The sequence below is a fragment of the Tachypleus tridentatus genome, chromosome 12 (assembly GCF_004210375.1).
Source record: "Tachypleus tridentatus isolate NWPU-2018 chromosome 12, ASM421037v1, whole genome shotgun sequence".
In the NCBI taxonomy this organism is placed as follows: Eukaryota; Metazoa; Arthropoda; class Merostomata; order Xiphosura; family Limulidae; genus Tachypleus; species Tachypleus tridentatus.
The window spans coordinates 68,702,636-68,730,565 of record NC_134836.1 but is presented as its reverse complement, the minus strand read 5'-3'; the positions used below and the strand labels follow the sequence as shown (position 1 = coordinate 68,730,565).

The 27,930-nt window shown below is 31.3% G+C and overlaps 1 protein-coding gene across 1 annotated transcript in view; it reads left to right on the top strand.

The window, feature by feature from the left end:
* The first annotated feature begins 1,606 nt into the window (after positions 1-1,606).
* Positions 1,607-27,930, top strand: part of LOC143233499 (cell adhesion molecule Dscam1-like) — a 79,889-nt gene continuing 53,565 nt past the window's right edge. The window contains exons 1-3 of the mRNA XM_076469785.1: positions 1,607-1,953; positions 10,450-10,764; positions 27,078-27,236. Coding sequence (XP_076325900.1) covers positions 1,836-1,953; positions 10,450-10,764; positions 27,078-27,236 — 592 coding nt within the window. The 5' untranslated portion in view covers positions 1,607-1,835. The remainder of the gene's footprint in view (positions 1,954-10,449; positions 10,765-27,077; positions 27,237-27,930) is intronic.

The window sequence follows — 27,930 nt, the reverse complement described above, 5'->3', positions numbered from 1 at the left end:
ATTGTTCCAAATGCCGCGGTAACGCTGCCTTCAACTCATCATCATAATTGAATATAACATAATAACATAAGGATGGGTATGGACTTACGGGCCACCATGTACATAGAGACAGCAGTTTTACCTCAAACTTCATGTTAACAGTGTTAAAATAATTATTCAAAACAATAAAATTCTTAACATTAATTACATAATCATCTCGCCATAAAGGACAATCATAACAGTAAGAAGAATATTAAAAATAAAATATATTGTAGATTATTCTTTCTTCATAAACGTTTATACATATTTTCAAAATGTAAATCATATTGACACATTTTGCAACTGTCGAATAACAAAAGTATAAGATAAAACCACACACACTAGCAAAGTATTTATCGTATTACGAATCGAAAAGTGATTAGTTACTCCAGAAACTCGGACTTAAATACAAAAATAACCTAACACTTCAATTTTGATTTACTTTTTTATAATACGGTGAGTAAATGATTCTTATCTAGGCCTATAGATACAAAAATGTTAACAATTATCAGCTACCTAGACCTATAGATACAAAAAGTTAATAATTAGCAGCTTACCTAGGCCTATAACTGTGGAAAAATTTTATCTAATCCTATATATACAGTGGGATAATAATCATAAACTTATCTAGGCCTATAACTATAATATGCTAACAATCACCAACTTACCTAGACCTCCAAATGCTGTGGGTTAACAATTATCAACGAAATATCTTAACTCACTGAGGCAGTATTTTTGATATGTTAATGAAGGTTCATTTCCACCTATCGATTTTTCAATTATCCATAAAGCTGTAATTTCATGTTTTTCACCAAGCTAACAAATTTTCGTACATGCACAAGAAACTAAATACGGCTGTTAAATTTAATTATGTCATCTCGTAATAAGCTAACATCTGCTTTTAATATAAAAAGTATATTGAATGAAAGCGGAAAAGGCGAATTAGTGACCACCCTGTGAGGTGGATTTCTCAGCCTTTATTTCAGACGAACTTGGAAGTAGCCAGTTGGGAAACTAATCCTGGCTGAAACATACACACTTCTCCCTACTTGTATACACATATATATTTTTGAAAAATATTTTCGAATAAGAACAATATCAACACTACTCTTGACACAGCGTTAACCTGTTTTTCTTGCCTGTTTGGTGCTCTATTATATTAAATGGAAAATAGAAATCAAATTAAGTTTCGAACTGTTTCGTAATCTCAACCAACCACCATTTTCCATTAGATTTACATTAGATGCCCTCTGACGCCGATAAGAGGGCGGTGGAGAAACCTTTCTATGAAAAAAAAAAAACAACATTTTATCTCGATAAATGAAATTCATTTTGGGTTTCAGTATTTGAATGTTGTTTTTTTCTGTAACAGGTCTTATTTTATCTGTCTGAATTATGTTATGTTAAAACAAAACTAGATGCGTTTTTGTACAGTGTTACCTAAGTTTCGAATTTCTCAGTATCGCGATCTCAAATCCTCTTCATTCCTTTCAAAATAAGTCATAACAATTACCTGCGCATGTCCAATAAATTTGTGCTAGTGAGTGCTTAGCCACTTCACTCGCTGATCAAACAAGTTCAGTAAGAAGGTGTGAGCATTGCGCGTACGCTTGTGCACCAAACGTTGCTAATATGTCTTTCTTTAGTTAGATTCTTACATCAAACGTAAATAATATTCTCAGTTAGATTCGTCCATAACACGTTGCTAATATCCTCAGTTAAATTCGTGCACCAAACGTTAATTCCATCATTATATTCGTACACCAACACCAAACATTGCTAACATCTTCAGTGACGTTTTTTTTCCTATACTAGTTATGGACATTTTTTCCTTCATGTGGCACGATTCGAAGAACATCAAACTATCTGCACTCTTCATCACCACTATAGCTGAGTTGTGGTTACTGTTCATTACTAACCAGAGATGTGTTCATAGTAAGTTTAACCAGTAACTCTGTTTGACAGCAGCATGAGAGTTGGTAGTTATAGTTCTGTAGTTGTTACTGTTCACGGTAAATGTAACCCCGGTTAAAATGTGTAGCTCTAGGAATGTACCGGCTTCACTGGAACTAATTTATTGATTTAAATTTAATTATCTTAAATTACCACCCCCTCCTCCACACACACGTAAATCATCCAATTCTTCCGAAACTAACGCAATCTCTATTGTGTTGTTATAAAAATAATAAGTATAATCTTTGATCCATAAGTTTTGTACTACTTTAAATCTTTCGCAGATTGAAAACATCAGTACTGATGTTGTTACCTTGTTAACTCCTTATTATCCGATTACACCAATACTTGTGTTTTTACCCTATTAATTCCTTATTACCTAATAACGTTAATATTCGTGCTTTTTATACTCTAGTCTCTGCATCATAAAACATTTTAATTTAGTCTAGTCTCTAGGTTATAAAACATTTTGATTCAGTCTACTTTCAACTTTATAAAACCTATTTTGATTTAGTCTAGTCTTCGCTATAAAACGTAGTTTGATTTAGTGTAGTCTCAACGTTATAAAACATTTTCATTTAGTGTAGTATCTGTGTTATAAAACATATTTTGATTTAGTGTAGTATCTACGTTATAAAACGTATTTTGATTCAGTTCTAGTTTCTATGGTATAAATCATATTTTGATTTAGTCTAGTCTCCACGTTATAAAACATATTTTGATTTATTATAGTCTCTACCTAATAAAATATATTTTAAATCAATGTTGTCTCTACGTTATAAAACATATTTTGATTTATTATAGTCTCTACCTAATAAAATATATTTTAAATCAATGTTGTCTTTGCGGTATAAAACATATTTTCCTTTACACTAGTCTCTACGTTTTAAAACATTTTGATTTAATGTAGTCTTTACGTTATAAAATGTATTTTAATTCAGTGCGGTCTCTACATTATAAAACATAATTTGATTCAGTCTAGCCTCTACGTTAAGAAACATATTTTAATTCAATCTGGTCTCTATGTTAAAATTATATCTTGATTTAGTCTAGTCTCTGAGTTACAAATATATTTTTATTCAGTGTAGTCTTTACGTTGAGAAACATATTTTAATTTAGTCTAGTCTCAACGTTATAAAAGACATTTTGATTTATTGTAGTCTCTACGTTATAAAGGATATTTTGATTTGGTCTAGTCTCAACGTTATAAAAGATATTTTGATTTATTGTAGTCTCTACGTTAAGAAACATATTTTGATTAAATCTAGTCTCTACGTTATAAAACATTTTTTAATTTAGTCTAGTCTCTGAGTTACAAACATTTTTATTTAGTGTAGTCTCTATGTTATAAAAGATATTTTGATTTATTGTAGTCTCTACGTTGAGAAACATATTTTGATTTAGTCTAGTTTCAACGTTATAAAACATTTTGTTTCGGTCAAGTCTCAACGTTATAAAACAAATTTTTCTGTAGTGTTGTTTCTACGTTATAAAACATATTTTGATTTAGTTTAGACTCTACGTCATAAAACACACTTTTGTTCAGTCTAGTCTCTACGCTATGAAGCATTGTTACACAATTTTTTATGTGTAACACCTGTAAGGAGTGTTTCCTTAACGATATTGTGTTTTTGTACGACTCACATGTATGAAACGTTGTATTACACAACTTTACATGTGTAACATGTGTTAGGACTGTTTACGTAAACAGTGTTGTTTTTATGCATGGCTCAAATGTATGACACAATGTTTTACACAACTTTGTATATGTAACATGTGTAAGGACTGTTTACATAAAAAGTGTTGTTTTTATGCACGACTCAGATGTATTAAACATTGTGTTACACAACTTTGTCTGTATACCTATCGTTGTACAAAAAAGGTTAATCAAGGGTTAGAAAACAAACTTTGCTTTATAACAGTATTTGGAAACACTGATGATAAAATATCATCATCCTTTAGGAGACTTATTAAATTACTTTTGTGGACGTTGATCTTCATAAGACTTATCTTTCATAAAGAATGTTTTGTTGTATTGTCGTGTCGTTCGTTTCTCTGATCTTATAATTGAAAAATGCTGCAGAGAGAAAATACACTTAAGAATGGCATAATACGTTAAAAATAATCACATCGGATCACAGAGGACCAACACTAATGCTTGTAATAGTAAATATTTGAACTTTTAGATTGTATTTATCAGTATTTATTAATAAGAACTTGTTATTTTTTTATACTTAGTATATTACACTTCTTTGGTTGGCGAATTTCTTCAAGATTTATCTAACGTAGTTAGTATACTCTTTAAGGTTCGTTCTTGTTGATTTTAAACACAAAGTTACACATTAGACTATCTGCGTTCTGTTGACAACAGGGCATCGAATCACGAATTTTAAAATCCGGTATGTTGCTAAACGTTTAAAAACACGTTTTATAAAGGAAACATTTTTCAGGTTTTTCTATTTCCAACAATATTATTTGATGAAATTATATTAAATGTTTATATTTAAAACAACGTCCTTTGCTCAGTTTCCGAATTTCTAACTTATACATGTTTCTTCTTAAGGCAAAAATATTTTCACAATGATAAGAAATATTATTTTTCTCTCTCTAACTATTCAGTCTCGTTATATAAAACACTTTCCAGACGTATGCTGCAATAAGAAACTTATTTAATGGAATAGAGTGTTTAATGTTTACACTGTCTATTTTACGAGTATATACAATAATTTAGAAAACATAGTCAGTCATATTACCAACACTTTATATTTTATACACGTAAAACTTCAGAAGACATATATCATGATATTACCAACACTGTCCATTTTCGTATATGTATTAATTTAAAAGATGTATGCCACGATGTTACTAACACTGTCCATTTTCATATATCTAATACTTTAGAAAGTGTATAATAATATATTTTCAACACTGTTCATTTTCATACATGTAATACTTTAAAAGATACACGCCTTTATGCTACCAACACTGTCCTTTTTTGTATATGTAATACTTTAGAATGTGTATACCATTATATTAACAGCACTGTCCATTTTCATATATGTAATACTTAGGAGGGTTTTACCATTATGTTACGAACACTGTCAATATTCATATATTTAATACTTTAGAAGATGTATGACACTACATCACCATTTTTATATATATTTAATACATTTTTATATAGTTAATACATTAGAAGATCCCGTTTCCCATTAACTCTATAGGAGGGGGTAAAAGCTCAAATAACTCGTTAATGGGTTATCAAAAGACGAATAACAAATTTTGGGTTACTTTATTTTAACCTACAATTCACACACAGAACAGAACTCCTGATTTTAACGTTGTAACACTGTACACTTACCACTGATACACATAAAATAGAGAGAAAGCTCGGTTTCTGGAACTACGTAACTACTCAAAGATTTTAAAATAGATTGAAGTAAAAACAAATGAGATGGAAGACAACACTTGTAGAAGTACACGTTCCAATATTACTTCAAAACTTCCTTTTAACTTAATTTTTAACAAAATGAATATGTACTATAATTAGAGTGTACACACGTGTATACTGACACAGTATGTACTATCATTAGTGTGTACACACGTGTATAATCACACAGTATGTACTATTATTAATGTGTATACTGACACAGTATGTACTATAATTACTGTATACACACGTCCATACTGACACAGTATATACTATTATTACTGTGTACACACGTCCATACTCACACAGTATGTACTATTATTAGTGTGTACACACGTGTATAATCACACAGTATGTACTATAATTACTGTATACACACGTCCATACTGACACAGTATGTACTATTATTAGTGTGTACACACGTGTATAATCACACAGTATATGTTCAACAATACACATAATATTCTACTTCATTTTGACATCAAACGTGTTTTCAACAATTCATTTAATGTTCTTTTCCTTCATTGTGGCACCAAACTGATTTCAACAATGTATATAATATTCTTCAATTTCACTTTTGACACCAAACTGTGTCCAAAAATACACATAGTGTTCTTTTACTTCATTTTGACAGATACCTCTGTTCAACATACATACAATGTTCTTCAAATTAGTTTTGACACCAAACTATATTGAGCAATATATATAACGTTTTTCTTTTTCAATTTCACACCAAACTGTATACAAAAATACATGTAACGTTCTTATACTTAACTTTGACACCAAACTGTATACAACAATACATGTAACGTTCTTATACTTAACTTTGACACCAAACTATGTTATACAATACATAAAATGTTCTTTTACCTCATTCGACACCAAACTGTTTTCAACAATGTATATAACCGTCTTCGCCTTTAATCACACGGAATTGTATTCAACATACATATAATGTTCTTCAAATTTATTCTGACACCAAACTGTGTTCAACAATACATATAATTTTCTTCCACTTCATTTCTCACCAAACTGTATTCAACAATACATATCTTGTACTTCTACTTTAGTTTGACACCAAAATGTTTTCAACAATGTATATAATGTTTTCTACTTCATTTTACACCAAACTGTTTTCAACATTATATATAATGTTCTTCTAATTCTGTTTGACACCAAAATGTATTCAACGTACATATAATGCTCTTTTCCTTTATTTTGACACCAAAATGTGTTCAAAAATACATATAATGTTCTTCTAATTCAGTTTGACACCACTATATTCAACATACCAAACTGTGTTGAATAATAATTAATATATTTCTGAACTTAATTGTGAAACCAAACTGTGTTCAACAATACATATAATGTTCTTCCACTTCAATTTGACACCAAATTGTATTTAACGTACATATGGTACTCTTCTACCTCATTTTGATACCAAACTGTGTTCAACAATAATATAAGGTTCTTTTACTTCATCTTGACACCAAATTTGTTTAACTGTGTATATAATTTTTTACTGCAGTTTGTCATAAATATCTATTTCACAATACAAATAATTTTTTTCATTCTAACACCGAGCTGTGTTCAACAATGTATATAAGGTTCTACCACTTTAGTTTGACTCCAAACAGTGGTTTAAAAGATATACAATGTTCTTCTTCTTTAGTTTGACTCCAAACTGTATTCAACGGTATTTATAATGTTCTTCCACTTCAATTTGACACCTAACTATATTCACCAATACATATAATGTTCTCCTACTTCGTTTTGACACCATACTGTGTTCAACAATATATGTAATGTTTTTTACTTCAATTTGACACCAAACTGTACTAAACATTCATATAATTTTCTTCCACTTCAGTTTGACACCAAACTTTATTCAACAATAAATAAAATATTTTTCAACTTCATTTTCACTCCAAGCTGTGTTCAACAATACATATATGTTCTTCTACTTGATATTAACACCAAACTGTGTTAAAAATACATATAATTTTCCTTTAATTATTTTGATAACAAATTGTTTTAAAAAATACGCATAATGTTCTTTTATTTTTTACACCAAACTGTGTTTAACAATGTATATTATGTTTTTCTACTTCAGTATGACACCAAAATGTATCGAACATACATACAATGTTCTTCCATTTCAGTATGAAACCAATCTGTATTCAATAATACATATAATTTTCTTTTCCTTCATTTTGACATCAAACTGTATTCAAGAATATATATAATGTTCTTCTATTTCAAATTTACACGAAACTGTGTTCAGAAATGTACACTATGCTTTTGTACTTAATTTTACATCAAACTTTGTTGAAAAATCTATATAATGTTCTTATACATTATTTTGACGACAAAGTGGTTTCAAAAATACACATAATGCTCTTTTATTTTTTTGACATCAAACTGTGTTTAACAATGTATGTAATGTTCTTCTATTTTATTTTGAAACAAAGTGTGTTCGACAATGTATATAATGTTTTTGTACTTCATTTTGACACCAAACTCTATTCATCATTACATATAATGTGTTTTACTATATTTTAACACCAAAATGTGTTCAACAATACATATAAGATTCTTCTATTTCAATTTGAAACCACACTGTATTCAACTGTATAATGTTCTTCTATTTCAAATTTACACGAAACTGTGTTCAGAAATGTACACTATGCTTTTGTACTTAATTTTACATCAAGCTTTGTTGAAAAATCTATATAATGTTCTTATACATTATTTTGACGACAAAGTGGTTTCAAAAATACACATAATGCTCTTTTATTTTTTTGACATCAAACTGTGTTTAACAATGTATGTAATGTTCTTCTACTTAATTTTCACACCAAACTGTGTTCAACAATGTATATAATGTTTTTTCTACTTCAGTTTCACACGAAACTATATTCAGCATACACATAATGTTCTTCCATTAAAATTTGAAACGAAATTGTGTTCAATAATACATATAATTTTCTTCTACTTCATTCTGAAACCGAACTTTACTCAGCAATACATATAATATTCTTCTACTTGATTTTGACACCAAACTATGTTAAAAAATACATATCATGTTCTTTTATATTATTTCAACAACAAACTCTTTTCAAAAATACGCAAAATGTTCTTTTATTTCTTTTTGACACAAAACTCTGTTCAACAATATATATAATATTCTTCTACTTCAGTTTGACAGCAAACTGTATTCAACATACATATAATATTCTTCCACTTCAGGTGGACACCAAACTTTGTTCAACAATAAATAAAATATTTTTCAACTTCATTTTTACACCAAACTGTTTTCAACAATACACATAATGTTCTTTTATATCTTTTTGACACCAAACTGTGTTCAACAATGTATATAATGTTCTTCTATTTTATTTTGAGAGAAAAGTGTGTTCAACATTGTGTATAATAGTTATCAACTTCAATTTGACACCAAACTGTATTCAACATACATATAATGAGCTTCCATTTTAGTATGTAACCAAACTGTGTTCAACAATACATATAGTTGTTTTCTACTTCATTCTGATACCAAACTGTGTTCAACAATGTGTACTTCAGTTTTAAACCAAAGTCTGTTCAACAACACATAAAATATTGTTCTACTTCATTGTGGCACCAAACTGTGTCAACAATACATATAGTATTCTTCCTCATTAGTTTGACACCAAACTTTGTTCAATAAAAATAAAATATTTTTCAACTTCATTTTTACGCCAAACTATGATCAACAATACATATAATGTTCTTTTACATTGTTTTGAAAACAAACTGTTTTCAACAAAACACATGATGTTCTTTTATTTCTTTTTGACACCAAACTGTGTTCAACAATGTGTATAATGTTCTTCTACTTCATGCTGACACCAAACTTTGTTTAACAATGTATATGATGTTATTCTACTTCATGTTGACACCAAACTGTGTTCGAAAATGTGTATAATGTTGTTCTACTATAGTTTGACACAAACTTTGTTCAACAATGTATATATTGTTATTCTACTTCACATTGACACCAAACAATTTATATGATGTTCTTCTATTTCAATTTGACACCAAAATGTATTTAACCTACATATAATGATATTCAATTTCAATTTGACACAAAACTGTGTTCAGCAATGTATATAATTTGTGTATCTCATTTTGACATCAAACTGTGTTCAACAGTATATATACTTTTCTTTTACTTCATGTTGACACGAAACTATGTTCAATAATTTATACAATGACTGATAAACTCATCACGTGCTCGAAACTACTCAATCGAGTAGTTTCCTTAAAAATCTTGTCCGTCACCAGGTAGCACTGCGTGATCACGTGGTATTTGAGATTTAAATATAGCTTAAATGGATGTACCATGGTACCATGTCATTAATTTGTACTAGGTATACGTTTCAACAACCAATTCCAAAATGTTAAACACTGATGTTGACTACAACCGTATTGTAATATTAATTATTCTTGCATCTTGTATTCAATGCTATTCACAAGAAAGACTTTCATCTTACAAAAAATCGTAAATTAAAACGTTCATTCAGTTACACGAGTAATTACTAAATATTAGAATCTGACCCGATTTAAGTGTTTAGTTCATACATAGCACTTATCAACTAATAATTTCTTTGATCATTGATAGTACAAACACATATCACAGAAAATTATAGATACCATATCTGTTAACACTGTTACCTACTAGTTAGATAGTTATAGTTACCATATCTGTTAGCACTGTTACTTACTAGTTAGATAATTATGATACCACATCTGTTAACGGTGTTACTTACTAGTTAGATAGTTATAGATACCATATTTTATCTTAACAACTCCATTTAGTTCTCGTACCTTCCTTACACTTTATCCAAGAACCACCCTACCGAGTGTCTTTATAGGTAAATAAAAATTACAACCAATTTGTATGTTTCAGGTGAAGTGCTCCAACCTTCCTTACACTTTATCCAAGAACCACCCTACCGAGTGTCTTTATAGGTAAATAAAAATTACAACCAATTTGTATGTTTCAGGTGAAGTGCTCCAACCTTCCTTACACTTTATCCAAGAACCACCCTACCGAGTGTCTTTTCACAACTCTAGCGGCACTGCGATCCCTTGTTCAGCAGCAGGAACACCCTTGCCCATCACTGTTACATGGGAAACATATGACGGTACACCCGTGACTAGCATCACAGGGTTAAGAACAGTGGAACCTGATGGGATGTTGATTTTCCCTCCTTTTTCGGCAGATAAATACCATCAAAAGATCCACTCCAACACCTACAGGTGCTTGGTGTCAAACATAGTTGGAAAAATCGCAAGTAGAGACGTTCATGTCCGAGCCGGTAAGCCTCCTACTTTTTTATACACTCTCTACCTAACAGTATTCTAGTTATGATATAATAACATAACAATATCATAGTAATGGTCAGATGCTATGCAGTAATAACTAACACAACTATATAATAGCTGTACGTGATGTGTTTAGACACTTTGATTTATCTAACACAACAGTATCACAGCTGTAGGTGATGTGTTCAGACACTTTGGTATAATATCTAATACAACAGTATCATAGCTGTACGTAGATTATTTAGACACTTTGATATATTTAACACAACAGTTTCATAGCTGTAGGTGATGTGTTTAGACACTGATGCAATATCTAACACAACAGTATCAAAGCTGTACGTAGTGTGTTTAGACTTTTATATAATAGGTAACAGTATCATAACTGTATGTGATGTGTTTAGTTACTTTGATATAATACCCAACACAACAAAATCATAGCTGTACGTGATGTGTTTAGATATTTTGACATAATATTTTACAGTATCATACTGTACGTGATGCGTTTAGATACTTTGATATAATATCTAACAGTATCAAAGCTGTATGTGATGTGTTTAGATACTTTGAATAATGTATAACACAATAGTATTATAGCTGTACGTGATGTGTTTAGATATTTTGATATAATATTTTACAGTATCATACTGTACGTGATATGTTTAGATACTTTGATATAATATCTAACAGTATCATACTGTACGTGATATGTTTAGATACTTTGATATAATATCTAACAGTATCATACTGTACGTGATGTGTTTAGGTTATTTTATATAGTTTTTTCTATAGGTGTTAGTTTTTGTGAATGTGTTCTTATTTTACCAGTGAGTCTCGAAACGATATTAGCCGCAGCTCACTCAATGCCACAACTTCGTTGGTTCCACGAACTCGCCCTCAGAAGTAACATGGTTGACATTGTGACTTTAAACATTTTCCATAAAGTATGAGAATGTAAAATGTTAGTTTTAAATCGTTCTTTGGAAAGTAATTTATATAATTATTAAATAACCTTATAACCGTGTGGTTATAACGAGGAATGTGTATATTAGATTGTTTAGAAATAAATGTCAGAATTCTCACGATGACATTTAGAAGCTGAATATTGAGTAACTTATCGTTGGTTGGTTGATTTAATCCAACGTTTGCCACTTACAAGGTATCTTAATTGCCTGCTGTTTCATCTCTACTCGTCTGATTTCCCTTTACGACTTCAAACTTGGACGAAAAGCTACCAAAACTACATGGAACATTAACCAGACATTCGACCATGAATATGCCACTGAACGTATATTTTAGTGTTGATTCCAAAGATTTCGACATGGAGATGAATGTCTTGAAAACCACAAAGGTCGTGGAAGGAAGCCATCCTTATATGAGAACACATTAAAGGATACATTTGAGACAGACCCTCGCACAACAGCACGTGAGCTTGTAGAAAAGTTAGGCAAGAGAAAATCAAGCATTGCTAACCACCTGAGTATGATTGGAAAGACGAAACAGTTGTATAAGTGGGTTCCACATGAGCTGACTGAAGATGAAGATGAACTTCGTGAGACTTGTCAAGGATGACGCTCCACAAACTGAACGAATTGGGAATCGAGGTTCTGCCTCATCCACCTTATTCTTCAGATCTTTCCCCTACAGATTTTCATTTTTCAAGCACTTTGACAGCGTTTTGAACAATAAACGCTTTCTAAACCAGGCAGCTACAGAAGAAGCTTTCAGGGAGTTCATTGAACATAGAAACTCTTGATTTTTAAAGCAGAGGTATAAACAGCATCGTTACACGTTGGTAAAAGTATCTTGAAGCAAATGGTACTTACTTTGATTAAAGCATGTTTTACAACACTGGTTTATACTTTTCCAAACATCGCAGTTCAAAAACGACATTTATTTCTGGACAACTTAATATATAATGCAATATTTACACTTTGATTCGTTTTGCCTTTATGACATTCATAGCCCTCTTTCTTTCGATGTTGCATCACAGTTTTAATGTTATAAGATCTTTCAAGTCTCCAGTGGCTCAGCTCTGTCTGGTTAGCACTGAAAAGATAAACCACTGCGTAGCTTTGTGCTTAATATCTTTTATGCTAATACATTACCAGATAAAGTTCATGGAAAGCAGCAACATTGTTTTAGAAGACATTTCTTGGCCATTATCTGACTCAAAATTATGTCAAATATGTTCGGTTTGACAAACCTGTAAGTTGGAGATGCTTCCCAGTTCTGTAAGATGTTTAGGTTTCACACTTCTGTAAGGTATGCCGGTTCCATGGTTCTGTAAGCCTGTGGCAGTTTAGCTGTTATACAACTGTAACAATTTTATATTTCTGCAAGTTTTATATTTTCCTCGTTGATGAAAAAATCCATAAAGTGTATGATCCATTGTATAAGGCTCTGTGACAGCAATTCCTTGTCAAAAGCACAGCCCCTCTCGTTGGTAGCTTTCTATAATCCTTCAACCGTATAGACTAGGACAACATATTTTTGTCGCTCGTTCAGCGACTCAACCAGTAGAACTTCGTATGTAATAGCATAAATAACCATATCATTTTAAAGGTATGTGACCGTTGTACAGACATGCTATGGAAGTATATCTTGTGTAGGTGATACTCGTATCGCTTTCTCAAAGGATATTTTTATTATCTTTCTTACTGTTGCATGGAACATAAGGACGGATTTTGACTGACCTTTTTTTTTCATGGATTCTCAAATTTTCAACATGCTGTAATTTGCTTACCAAAGCTGGTGTACGACTTGTTGTAGGTTTATATTGGAATTATCCTGGTGTGTCATTAATAACATACAATATCTCATCTTTGTAATTGTAAATCCCAGTCTGTACACATCATTATAACTTGAATACATAAATATTTTCTATCGGAAAAAAAGCTATTACATACTTTTCGATAGAAGGATCAGTTTTCAGTTGTATCACACTTAAGTAGAGGCAAACTATGTCAAAATATATACATTTTATACATTCCGTTCCACCACGACTTTGTAACAGCTTTGTTACGTGACTTACTCACTTGTATATTATAATATGAAGAAATCAACCTTGGTTTTAGTAGCTCAGAAAATCACCTTCTATCTTCATTTACCAAACAGTGTCGAAGGTTTTGAACTGTGAAATCAGATCCTGAAATGAAAACCCTAAAAACAAACTAGAGAAATCAATGCAGTGTTAAAACAAACAAACAACTAAATGGGTAACATAAATACAAAATCAATTACAGTTCTTGTTTTTTTATTTAGGATCAGACTAAAATCTGACAGTGCAAGTGTTCTTGGGATTGATCTCTTTTCCTGATCGGATTAAAATTCGGCCGATAAGTTTCATTGCGTTGAATAAATCTTGGATATAATGAGATATATCAAATAAAGAGATACCTAAAAATTTAAATATCATCAACGAACACTTTTATATCAAACGTATTGACATACATTCATGAAATAATCATTCAATTACATTTTGTATGTGACTCTACAAATTTGATGACATGACCTTTGACCCGGGACCATAGAATGACCCATAAAGATAATGATATGACATTATATTCACACTTGCTGTAGTTCTTTGATCAAGCTATATGTACTCGGAGTTATACATTAGAAGGAACATTTACACCAATTTTTGTGCTACTCTTTACAAATAATAGTGTAACTGACTCCCACATTATAACGCCCCCACGGCTGAAAGAACGAGCATGTTTGGGACATGATCCAAACTTGCGACTCAATTTGTGAGTCAAGTACCCTAACTACCAGCCAATCTAGTCCCTCTAAAGGTAAGATTTCCTAAACTATACATCAATGTTAAAATATTTCATTATTTTGTTTTCAAAATTATAGTAGATATGAGATTTGGATTTTCGTCTAATCAAGTGCTTACAGAGTTCGCTTTGGTTCAGAGATATATCTTATTATGTCATTGATCTATGTTAAAAAACATAGGAGTTCTGTATTCTACCATCTTTCGAAAACCAGAAATTTACCAAGAGAAGAAAACAAACAAAAATATCATTAATGAAATACACACAAAAATAACTGAGTAGTAATGTAATTTATTAATTAAATATAAATAACATATAGAGCACAATAAACAAAGAAAACCATGTTGTGTTATAGAAAGAATATTAAAACATTAATTTGTCTGGGAAAACGTAACCACAATTGGTTTCAGTTAAAGGAAAACGATGGCTGGTTTTTCATGTTAATCATAAAACAATATATCAGAAATAGTAACAATTAATGTATAACCTAGTTATGATAATCATAGGATATTACTTCAGAAAAAGTAAAACACAATTCACAACTTGTTTATGTTAATCATAGGAAATTACTGCAGAAATAGTAACACTTGAGATATAATTTAGTTATGATAATCGTAAGTTTGTTTGTTTGTTTGTTTTGGAATTTCGCACAAAGCTACTCGAGGGCTATCTGTGCTAGCCGTCCCTAATTTAGCAGTGTAAGACTAGAGGGAAGGCAGCTAGTCATCACCACCCACCGCCAACTCCTGGGCTACTCTTTTACCAACGAATAGTGGGATTGACCGTCACATTATACGCCCCCACGGCTGGGAGGGCGAGCATGTTTAGCGCGACGCGGGCGCGAACCTGCAACCCTCGGATTACGAGTCGCACGCCTTACGCGCTTGGCCATGCCAGGCCATAATCGTAAGACATTACTTCAAAAAGAATAACACTTAATATATAAGTTATTTAGGCTAATCATAGGACATTATTTCAGAAATAGTAACACTTAATATGTAACATATTTGTGTTAATCTTAGGACATCATTTCAGAAATAGTAACATTAATATTAACTTATTTATGTTAATCATTGGACATTACTTCAGAAATAGTAACACTTGAGATATGACTTAATTATGATAATCGTAGGACATACTTTAGAAACAGTAACACTTAACATATAACTTATTTATATTAATCATAGGACAATCCTTCAGAAATAGTAATATAAAATTTTATAATTAATATATATAATAGTACACAACGTTCGTATCACGACAGAAGAGATACATACATATTAATGTCTTTGATATTATACAACACCCATACTTTGATAAAATACGTGTATATTTTCTGACAACAAAACCATACTAGACTACGTGGTGTATCCAGCGAGGGGAATCGAATCCCTGATTAGAGCGTTGTAAATCCGAAGACTTTCTGATCTCCCACCCGAAGAATTGATACGAGAAACATATACGATAATATATAACAGTCGTACATTGATAGAAATAACACGTGTTATCGTACTAATAATATACAGCATTCAAACTATGATAGATATACACAGGAATCATCTAAAACATCCGATGTTGTCCAGATACTTCAAAAACTAAAAATAAGTAACAAAAGTTATTAAATTTACTCGTGAAATTACGTTTCTTTCATGTATAAAATTAGTGTTAACAGGATAAGATGTTACACAAGTCAAAGTTGTGAAAACTGTAATATTAGTCTTTACAGGATAAAATGTTATAGAAATCAAAGTTGTTAATACTGTAACATTCATGTTGACAAGATAAGATATTATAAAAGTCAAAGTTATTAGTACTGTAATATTAATGTTGACAGGATATGATGTTATAGAAGTCAGTTGTTAACACTGTAATATTAATGTTAACAGGATAAGTTATTAACACTGCAGTATTCATGTTAGAACGATAATAAATGAAATACAATACGAGATTTTAAGTTTTATTTTTATATTACTGATTTTTATTTGGTTCAGTTTGTCCATAATATATGAATGTTGAAAGAACTGTCCTCTAGTGGAAGAGCTCTACATCTAGACATTTATTGCACTAGAATAGAGGTTTTGATTCTCCGTGGTAGACACAACAGATAACCCGATATAACTGTTCGAAAGCACACACAATTTCTAAGTGTTAGTGTGACCATACATTATTTATATAAAATTAACCGAAAAATATTAATTAGCCTTATGGTGACGTCACGTAAGTAAAAATCTTTCGCACGATTCGGAAAAAACGTAGTTCTACACCACTGATTTTACATATATATTAACAAAGCATAGTAAGATATATATATGTAACTTACATGATTCGTAAATGTATAGTTGTAATACATATATATATATATTAATGTAAATGATAAATTACACCACTCATGTATATATATATTAGGTCATCTCTTAAGTAATGCCCGATTTTAGCTTTAGAAAAGAGAAAGGATTTCAAACGCTTTAGCCAGTTTACCTGCACTGAGCCATTGTCTGCAGTACTTAATTTTTTTTATAAAATGTTCATTTTTCATCTCCAGTTATTATCCTGCCCCAAAAAGGTGAGTTACATTCACGAGTGTGTAGAGAAGTGCAAATGTCCACTCTTGCTCAGAGGTTGGCTTCTTTCAAATCATGGGGGACCCAGTTTCCAAGTTTTGATACCTTTACAAGCTGTTACTGATGACGGTGAACTGTTGAATGGGTTGAATTAAGCTTCTGTGCTAGTTCTTCAACTGTTACAACACAACCTTTATCAAGCGTAGCCAACAGCAAGTCATCATTAAACTCGACAGGTCCTGAAAGTGGTGCATCACTTAAGCTGTAGTCACTTGATTTGAACTTTTGAAACCACCTTCGACATTTTCTTTCATTGAAAGACTCCGCACCATAACACCTTAAATGTTTCTGCTGTACCATTGCCATTTTTAAACTCATAAAGCATTATTTGCCTAATGTGCTCCTCAAACACATCCATTTTCATAAAGGTTTGTTTGATTGATGATCTGAGAGTTGGATTAGTTTCTTTTATTTGTCTCAACATTTATATACACGTAATGCTACATATTTTAGTCATTAAAGCCTTCTACAAAGACAGAAATGATGATGCACTTTCTGTGTTAAATTTTCAGACATTACTTATGGGATGATCTGATATATATGTAGAGAAAGAGAATATTGAGTACGTTAAAAATGGTGAATCAAGTATGAACTGGTTTTATAGTATTCACGTCTGGTTTGATGAATCAAGTATGAACTGGTTTTATAGTATTCACGTCTGGTTTGATGAATCAAGTATGAACTGGTTTTATAGTAGTTCATGTCTAGTTTGATGAATCAAGTATGAACTGGTTTTATAGTAGTTCATGTCTAGTTTGATGAATCAAGTATGAACTGGTTTTATAGTAGTTCATGTCTAGTTTGATGAATCAAGTATGAACTGGTTTTATAGTAGTTCATGTCTAGTTTGATGAATCAAGTATGAACTGGTTTTATAGTAGTTCATGTCTAGTTTGATGAATCAAGTATGAACTGGTTTTATAGTAGTTCATGTCTAGTTTAATGAATCGTGTATAAAGTGGTTTTTATAGTAGTTCACGTCTGGTTTGATGAATCAAGTAATAGTAAGTTATATTTGGTTTGATGAATCAAGTATGAACTGGTTTTATAGTAGTTCATGTCTAGTTTGATGAATCAAGTATGAACTGGTTTTATAGTATTCACGTCTGGTTTGATGAATCAAGTATGAACTGGTTTTATAGTAGTTCATGTCTGGTTTGATGAATCAAGTATGAACTGGTTTTACTGGTTTTATAGTATTCACGTCTGGTTTGATGAATCAAGTATGAACTGGTTTTATAGTATTCACGTCTGGTTTGATGAATCAAGTATGAACTGGTTTTATAGTAGTTCATGTCTGGTTTGATGAATCAAGTATGAACTGGTTTTATAGTAGTTCATGTCTGGTTTAATGAATCGTGTATAAAGTGGTTCAATAGTAAGTTATATTTGGTTTGATGAATCAAGTATGAACTGGTTTTATAGTAGTTCATGTCTAGTTTAATGAATCGTGTATAAAGTGGTTCAATAGTAAGTTATATTTGGTTTGATGAATCAAGTATGAACTGGTTTTATAGTAGTTCATGTCTAGTTTGATGAATCAAGTATGAACTGGTTTTATAGTATTCACGTCTGGTTTGATGAATCAAGTATGAACTGGTTTTATAGTAGTTCATGTCTGGTTTGATGAATCAAGTATGAACTGGTTTTATAGTAGTTCATGTCTGGTTTAATGAATCGTGTATAAAGTGGTTCAAAGTGGTTCAATAGTAAGTTATATTTGGTTTGATGAATCAAGTATGAACTGGTTTTATAGTAGTTCATGTCTAGTTTAATGAATCGTGTATAAAGTGGTTCAATAGTAAGTTATATTTGGTTTGATGAATCAAGTATGAACTGGTTTTATAGTAGTTCTTGTCTAGTTTGATGAATCAAGTATGAACTGGTTTTATAGTATTCACGTCTGGTTTGATGAATCAAGTATGAACTGGTTTTATAGTAGTTCATGTCTGGTTTGATGAATCAAGTATAAACTGGTTTTATAGTATTCACGTCTGGTTTGATGAATCAAGTATGAACTGGTTTTATAGTATTCACGTCTGGTTTGATGAATCAAGTATGAACTGGTTTTATAGTAGTTCATGTCTGGTTTGATGAATCAAGTATAAACTGGTTTTATAGTAGTTCATGTCTAGTTTGATGAATCAAGTATAAACTGGTTTTATAGTATTCATGTCTGGTTTGATGAATCAAGTATGAACTGGTTTTATAGTAGTTCATGTCTAGTTTAATGAATCGTGTATAAAGTGGTTCAATAGTAAGTTATATTTGGTTTGATGAATCAAGTATGAACTGGTTTTATAGTATTCACGTCTGGTTTGATGAATCAAGTATGAACTGGTTTTATAGTATTCACGTCTGGTTTGATGAATCAAGTATAAATTGGTTTTATGGTAGTGTATGTTTGGTTTGATAAATCATGTAAAAACTGGTACCATATTAGTTCATGTGTGGTTTCATAAATCATGTATGAACTGTTTCTGTGGTATTTCGTGTCTGATGGCTCAGCATGGCCAGGTAGATAAAGGCGTTTGACTCGTAATCCGAGGGTCGCGGGTTCAAATCCCCGTCGCACCAAACATGCTCGTCCTTTCAGCCGTTGGGGCGTTATAAAGTGACGATCAATCTCAATATTCGTTGGTGAAAGAGTAGCCCAAGAGTTGGCAGTGGGTGGTGATGACTAGTTGCCTTCCATATAGTCTTACACTGCTAAATTAGGGACGGCTAGCACGGATAGCCCTCGAGTAGGTTTGCGCGAAAATTAAAAAACAACGACATAACTCCAGTATATATAATTTTTTCGAATAGGTAAAATATTCATTGAGGCAGGAATTATAGAAGTTTGGTTATTTCAGGAATTTACTGAACAAGTTTGGCGATAGCAGGAATTTTTATTTTAATTGTGTGTTAAATTTAAATTATATACGTACATGTATCTAACTTAAAAACATATAAATTAATTTGTATTAGAAACAGGTTTCGTGGGAATGAGTTGCAAAAATTGTCTACTTTCCTTTCAAATACCTTCGAAAGGAAAGAAATCTCAAGAAATTTGACAAAATTATTTTCCGAAAACCATCAATCTGTTCTTTTTATTATCCTTCAGCCAATAGAATCATCCTGAAATGTGTGTTGATAAAGAAGTATCGTTGTTAATAACATATACAGACGAGTGTATACCAAAGAGGTGAAACACTCTTTGAATTCGTAACTTGTAAGATTATAGGTTTATTATTTTTGTACAACGTTTCGTCTCTAACAGTACAAGCGTTGTATATGATCATGTTTCACTTCCAGAGACGAAACGTGGTAAAGAAATAAATTCCACACTATGTATGATGTTTCATAATTTGGATTTTAAAACATCACTACCTAACAAAAACCAGATGATGGACTTTGAATGGCAGAAACTTGCTTAAACTGAAGATTTCTTTCTCTGTCTGATCCTAAAATGTAACATACATAATACGTAACTGTCCCCTCTCTCAGAATATTCCTAAACTTCTATCTCCTTTTCACTTTAAATGTAAGTAACATTTTTTACCTTTCAACGTTCTACTTTTTCATATCTTTAATCATCAGTATTAACCCTTCATACTGGCTCGGCATGGCCAAGCGTGTTGAGGCGTGCGACACGTAATCTGAGGGTCGCGGGTTCGCATCCTCGTCGCGCCAAACATGCTCGCCCTCCCAGCCGTGGGGGCGTTATAATGTGACGGTCAATCCCACTATTCGTTGGTAAAAGAGTAGCCCAAGAGTTGGCGGTGGTTGGTGATGACTAGTTGCCTTCCCTCTAGTCTTAAACTGCTAAAATAGGGACGGCTAGCACAGATAGCCCTCGAGTAGCTTTGTGCGAAATTCAAAAACAAACAAACCCTTCATACTTCGACTTATACATTAGAAATATCACAAGCTGGGCACCATTCTTATATAAAGAAGAGAAGAACTTATCTGAGATAAGAAACGTCCTCCTAAAAGAGAAAATTTCCGCAGAAAAACTGCACGAATTATCTGAGCTAGTTTCTATTTAATCGATCCACAATTCTTGTTTAGGGAACGATATCATAATGTTAATCGCGTTGTATTCGCGTGTCTTTATTTTAAAGCTACCAAGATAGAAAGCAGTCAATGACATTATCCGATAAACAGTCATTATCATTATTATTGATCTACAAATAACTTGTTTATAGACTGTAGAAGAGCAAATTATTATTTTTTAAATTGTTAATGTCTGAAAAATATTGTTTATTGTTTAAGGCTAAAAAAAATCCACATCCATTCTCTTTTAGTCAGTAAAGACAAAGTATTGTTTAAGACTAAAGTAGTTCAACATTTATTTTCTTTTAATCATTAATAACTAACTATTGTTTATTGTTTGGGGCTAAAGTGGTTTAACATTTATTTTCTTTTAGTCAGAAATAACTAAGTATTGTTTTTGGCTAAAGTAGTTCAACATTTATTTTATTTTAGTCATAAAAACTAAGTATTATTTATTCTTTTAGGCTAAAGAGGTTCAACATTTATTTTCTGTTAATCATTAATAACTCTGTATTGTTTATTGTTTTAGGCTTAAGTAATTCAACATTTATTTTCTTTTAGTCAGAAATAACTAAGTATTGTTTGTTGTTTTAGGCTAAAGTAGTTCAACAGTTATTTTCTTTTAGTCGTTAATAACTAGGTATTGTTTATTGTTTTAGGCTAAAGTAGTTTAACATTTAGTTTCTCGTAGTCATTAATGACTAAATATTGTTTATTGTTTTATGCTGAAGAAGTTCCATTGTTTTTATGAAGTCATTACTATCTAAAGACTGTTCGAGTACTATATAAAGGTTTCTGCAGTTGTTTATAGTTTTACTATCCACCTAGTGATTATATAAACATTTCTTTAATCCATTTTACTTTGACACGTGCATTTTGTATGTAGTGTATATATTTCAGTGATTCGTCTGCTTTCAACAGGGAATATCTTTCTATAATGTAAAAACATCCATATTTGGTCATAATTTTATCAATTGCAGAAGGAGCAAAATAAGCTCTCGGTGTTTTTGGCTGTAAGTTAAACATCGTTAATGTTTATAAAAGTACACTGTTTTAAAAATCTTGTAATATTAAATTCCTGCATGAGGTGATTTTACTCTGAGATACAATAAACCAGAAGTAACTTGAGTCGCTGCTATATTGGCTACTCTTTCAGCTTCATCATGAGAATATTTGATTTTCCCAGTAATTTACCAGCTCAGTAATTTGTTCGCCAAACATCGTCTTTCTTTTTTTTCTAATCAAACCAGAAAACTTAATAACGTGCTCAATCCATCACAAGACGAAAGCTTGATATCAAACATGCAACATATTTTAGCTCCCAGGAATTAAGGCTTCACTAATACAAAGTGAAGTGAACGTTTTATCATCTAAAATGTTTATTTTACGCTTTTAGTGTTCTACTGAGGGTTAGATAATTACTCTACATTTTCTTCCTTATTTTCCATCAAAGCAAAATAAAAAGTTTTACGTATGTGTAGCGTCATCTAGAGAAGTACTAAAAATTGCAACTGTTCATTTTATTAATGATACTTCTTGAAGTTCTTAAATTTGAATTTCTAATGGTTTTTCTAACAATAAGGAATGGTAGTTGATACTAAGCCTTTTCGACATCCAGAAAGAACCAATATTACTATTTATGTTCAGTATTTAACACAATAAAAGGCAAACATTAAGAGAGATGACAATAGTTATTATTTTACTTATCACTGCATGTTATGCTATAAATGACAAAAATATTAGAAGAGAATCTAAATCGATAACTAGCACAAATTGTCTTGAGTAGATTGAACTATTTCGAAAATACCAGTTGCGATGCAAAGATTAAAATAAAAATAAATTTGTTATTAAAACAACAGATGGCGCCGTGTTCCACAATACAGTTTTACAACAGTCTATAAATCGAATGATTTTTCGTTATATTGAAGCCAGGAAGAAATTCATTCTCAAGAATTATGAGTTATTGGGCATTACTTTCGCTAGCATTTACTAACATACTGCAAGCGTCATATCCTGTCACGAAAGAGATACACTACAAGCCAGAGGCTACAGAGCGGAAGTTAGGATTATACTACTGTGATTTGAAATCAGTACTACAACAGAAAGGATTGGGATATTCCATGACTTCTCCATTTCCGATCGTACGTTTCTCAACATATATTAAACGAGCAAAATAATGTTTCTTAGGATTTATTTGTTATTTAAGTTTATTTCAGGATATTTATTTATATTAAATATTATGTAGGACGTCGAACAGTTAAAAAAGATTGTGAAAATTGTTAATTTGGCCTCTTTGTTTATGTTACTCCAAGTGCCTAAATTCCGGCAACGTTAAGTGTAGGAATCCAAGGTTGTGGTTCCGCGCAGCCAATGCAGCGGTGGTGTGAAAAGTGCTTTTTACTAAGTCAAACAGAAATAGAACAGTGATAGTTTGGTAACCATAAACAAACAGAAATCTTTGTGCGTTATAGTCCCAACCGACTTCATTATTTCTGAAAATAAACAAAGGGCCTCGACGACAGTTGAGAGTGGCGCACAAGGTATGAGGTGGAAATGTCATTATGTTACTATTATTCAAAACATAAGTATAGGACCACGAAATGAAATATTTGTGAAAAACATGTCTGGTCTGAGAAACATGTCTGAAAAACATGTGGTGTTTCACAGACTGGCACTATACATATATATTTCATACAGTTTATGCCATGCAATGAAACTAATGTATAGTTTACATGTCTTTTGTTAGACTTTACAATAAAGCGATGATGGAAAGCATGACGACAGGCGCAACCCAGACGCATTGTAAGGAACAAAGTATAAAATCCTACAAATTGATTTTACAACTAATATTATTATCCATTATAACACCCAGGTGTCGCAGTTGAAAATACTCTCAGAATATTTGTTTCTTTATGAGTAGGTTTGAAAGCTTATAACAAAAAACCAGAAAGCTCATTGTATAGTTTTAGGCATACAACAAACAAATTTTCATTACATGTTTGAAGTAAAGTAAACATAAGGTTTTATTAAAGAGAAATCTGTATGGCTGATACCTTGTGTTGTATGTATGTTATATTCCATAAATATTTTTAAAATCAGTTGTGTAACAATATTACGCAAATTATTTACGCTATTTAATCTATTATTTTCCATTGAATGGAAGTAATTATACTTCAACCATTTTATTTTGTATTTTTCGCATAGAATATTAATATACGCTAGTAGAACCTTACGAAACATTATTAGGATTACAACCGACAATATATATAAAAGGGAGAATATGCAATTCGTGAATCAATACATTTTAATCACTATAACCTTCCATTTTGATTATTAGATTGGCATATTAAACAAACTACAATAAGTACAGAGATTAATTTTATCACATTCATAAGTATTTTGAAGCTTCACCACATCATTACAGTTCATGTCTCCACTTCCGATTATGCTCTATCTGACGTCTAAGCTTCTTGACAATAGCCATGCAACATATTTTCGATAAAAAATGATCTTTCCTGTGAGGTTGTTATGTCCAAAGTACTCCATTAACCTCTGTGTGCTTTACATATTCTCATCTGTACACAAACATGACGGTTTAAGTACCTAGTTCAACAGTTCGATCACATAGTATCTCATTAGTTGAAACAGTATTAGTGATAATCCTTAAACAATGATAAAACACTGTCTGATCAGTTAAAACAATGTTAGTGACATTCATTAAACAGTCATAAGCCATACTGTCTGATGAGTTGAAACAATATTAGTGATAGTCCTTAAACAATGATAAAAAATACTGTCTTATCAGATGAAACAATACTAGTGACAGTCCTTAAACAATGATAAAAAATACTGTCTTATCAGTTGAAATAATGTTAGTGACTGTCCTTCAACAATGATAAAACATACTGTTTGATCAGTTGAAAGATTTTCGTGAGAGTCCGTAAACAATAAGACATACTGTCTGATCAGTTGAAACAGTGTTAGTGACAGTCCTTAAACAATGACATAATACTGTCTACTCAATTGAAACAATGTTAGTGATAGTCCTGAAATAATGATAAAACGTAGTGTCTGATCAGTTGAAAGAATGTTAGTGATAGTCCTTAAACAATGATAACACATACTGTATGATCACTTGAAACGGTATTAGTAATACTCCTGAAAAATGATAAAACATACTGTCTGTTCAGTCGAAATATTATTAGTGGCAGTCCTCAAACACAGTATGTTTTATTATAGTTTCAGGACTATCACTAATACTGTTTCAACTAACCATACAGTATGTATTATCATTGTTTAATAACTATCACTAAGCTTCTTTCAACTAATCAAACAGTATGTTTGATCATTGTTTAAGGACTGTTACTAATACTGTTTCAAGTTAAAAGACAGTATGTTTGATCATTGTTTAAGAACTCTTACTAACATTGTTTCATCTGATGAAACAGTATGCTTTATCATTCTTTAAGGACTGTCACAAACATTGTTTGAACTGATTAGACAGTATGTTTTATCAGTTCAAGGAATATTAGTGACAGTCCTTCAACAATGACAAAACATACTGTCTGATCAGTTGAAACAATGTTAGTAACTTTCCTTGAATAATGAAAAACATACTATCTAATCGGTTGAAACAATATTAATGACTGCCCTTAAACAATGACAAAACATACTGTCAAATCAGTTGAAACAGTATCAGTGACATTCCTCAAACAATGATATAATACTATTTTTTTAGTTGAAACATTATTAGTTATAGTTGTTAAACAATGATACTGCACACTTTTTGATATGTGGAATCAATATTAATGATTGTTCTTAAATAATAGTAATACAGTCTGTCTGTTGAGTTGAAACTATTATAGTAACAGTCCTTGAACAATGATATACTGTCTGATTAGTTGATACAATGTTAATGATAGTCCTTAAATAATAATAACGCATGTCGTGTAATCAGTTTAAACAATGTCAGTGACAGTCCTTAAACAATGATAAAACCTAGTGTCTGACAAGTTGAAACAGTGTTAGGAACAGGACTTAAACAATGATAAAACATACTGTCTAATCAGTTGAACAGTGTTAGTGACAGTACTTAAACAATGATAAAACATACTGTCTTATCAGTTGAAACAATGTTAGCAACAGGACTTAAACAATGATAAAACATACTGTCTAATCAGTTGAACAGTGTTAGTGACAGTCCTTAAACAATGATAAAACCTAGTGTCTGACAAGTTGAAACAGTGTTAGCAACAGGACTTAAACAATGGTAAAACATACTGTCTAATCAGTTGAACAGTGTTAGTGACAGTCCTTAAACAATGATAAAACATACTGTTTTTAACATTGAAACAATATCAGTAACAGTCATAAAACAATGATAAATCATACTGTGTAATCAGTTGAAACAATGTTAGTGCCCCATCTTAAACAATGATAAAACATACTGTTTTTAACATTGAAACAATATCAGTAACAGTCATAAAACAATGATAAATCATACTGTGTAATCACTTGAAACAATGTCAGTTCCCCATTTTAAACAATGATAAAACATAATGTCTGATTAGTTGAAATAATGTCAGTGACCTTCCTTAAACAATGACAAAACATGTTGTCTGTTCAGTTGAAACAATATTAATGATAATTCTTGAATAATATTAATACCTACTCTCCGATCAGTTGAAACAATACTAGTGACAGTCCTTAAGCAATGATATAATACTGTATGATCAGTTGAAACAGTGTTAATGATAGTCCTTGAATAATAATAACACATATCGGCTGTTCTGTTGAAGCAATGTTTTGTAGGTAAGTTTATTCAATAATATATAGTCTGATTTAAGCTTGATCTTGTTTATTATCTAGTGGTATCTCAAGATTTTGAGGTTCAAGTATTGAAGAGCTACTCTCTCCAGGGAAACACTGCCATCTTGAGGTGCAACATCCCTAGTTTTGTGAAGGATTACGTAACGGTTATATCGTGGGAACAAGACAATTTGAAAATCACAGCAGATTATGATAACGGTACTTCAAGTTTATTGAACATTTTAAAATGAAATGAATGGATTAATTATCATAAAAGTGATATTTCATTAATAATGAAGCATTTAGTTTAAGAATCGTTTGTTTGTTTGATTTTTAGAAACAAAAGAAAGTTTCTACCCACGATAAGAAGATATATAACTATGTAGTGATGTTTTTAGAAACCAGTGTTGTATATCATGGGGCCATGTTGGAGACTCGTGTGTGGATTGTTGTCTGTAAGATTGTAGCTGTGGAGAAAAATTCTAGTGATCATAGCAGATTATGTGTTATTGTTCACTGTTCTGTATGTTTAACCTGTATTATTGTCAGTTGTTCTGTATGATTAACATTTATCATTGCTCAGTGTCCTGTATATTTAGCCTGTATCATTGTTTTTGTTTTGTATGTTTGACATGTATTATTGTTCATTGTTCTGTATTTTTAATATGTGCTATTGTTGATTGTTCTGTATAGCATATATTATTGTTCACTGTTCTGTATGGTTAACATCTATTAGTGTACACTGTTTTCTACATTTAACATGTATTATTTTCCCATCACTGTAACATAAAGCAGGTAGTTTAAGAACCAGTCGAACCTGAAACATCTGTGGTCCTGAGAGAAACAGATCAAATATACTGGATAATGTTTGATATATCTTATTGTAACATTTATTTTTATGTGATGTATTTAT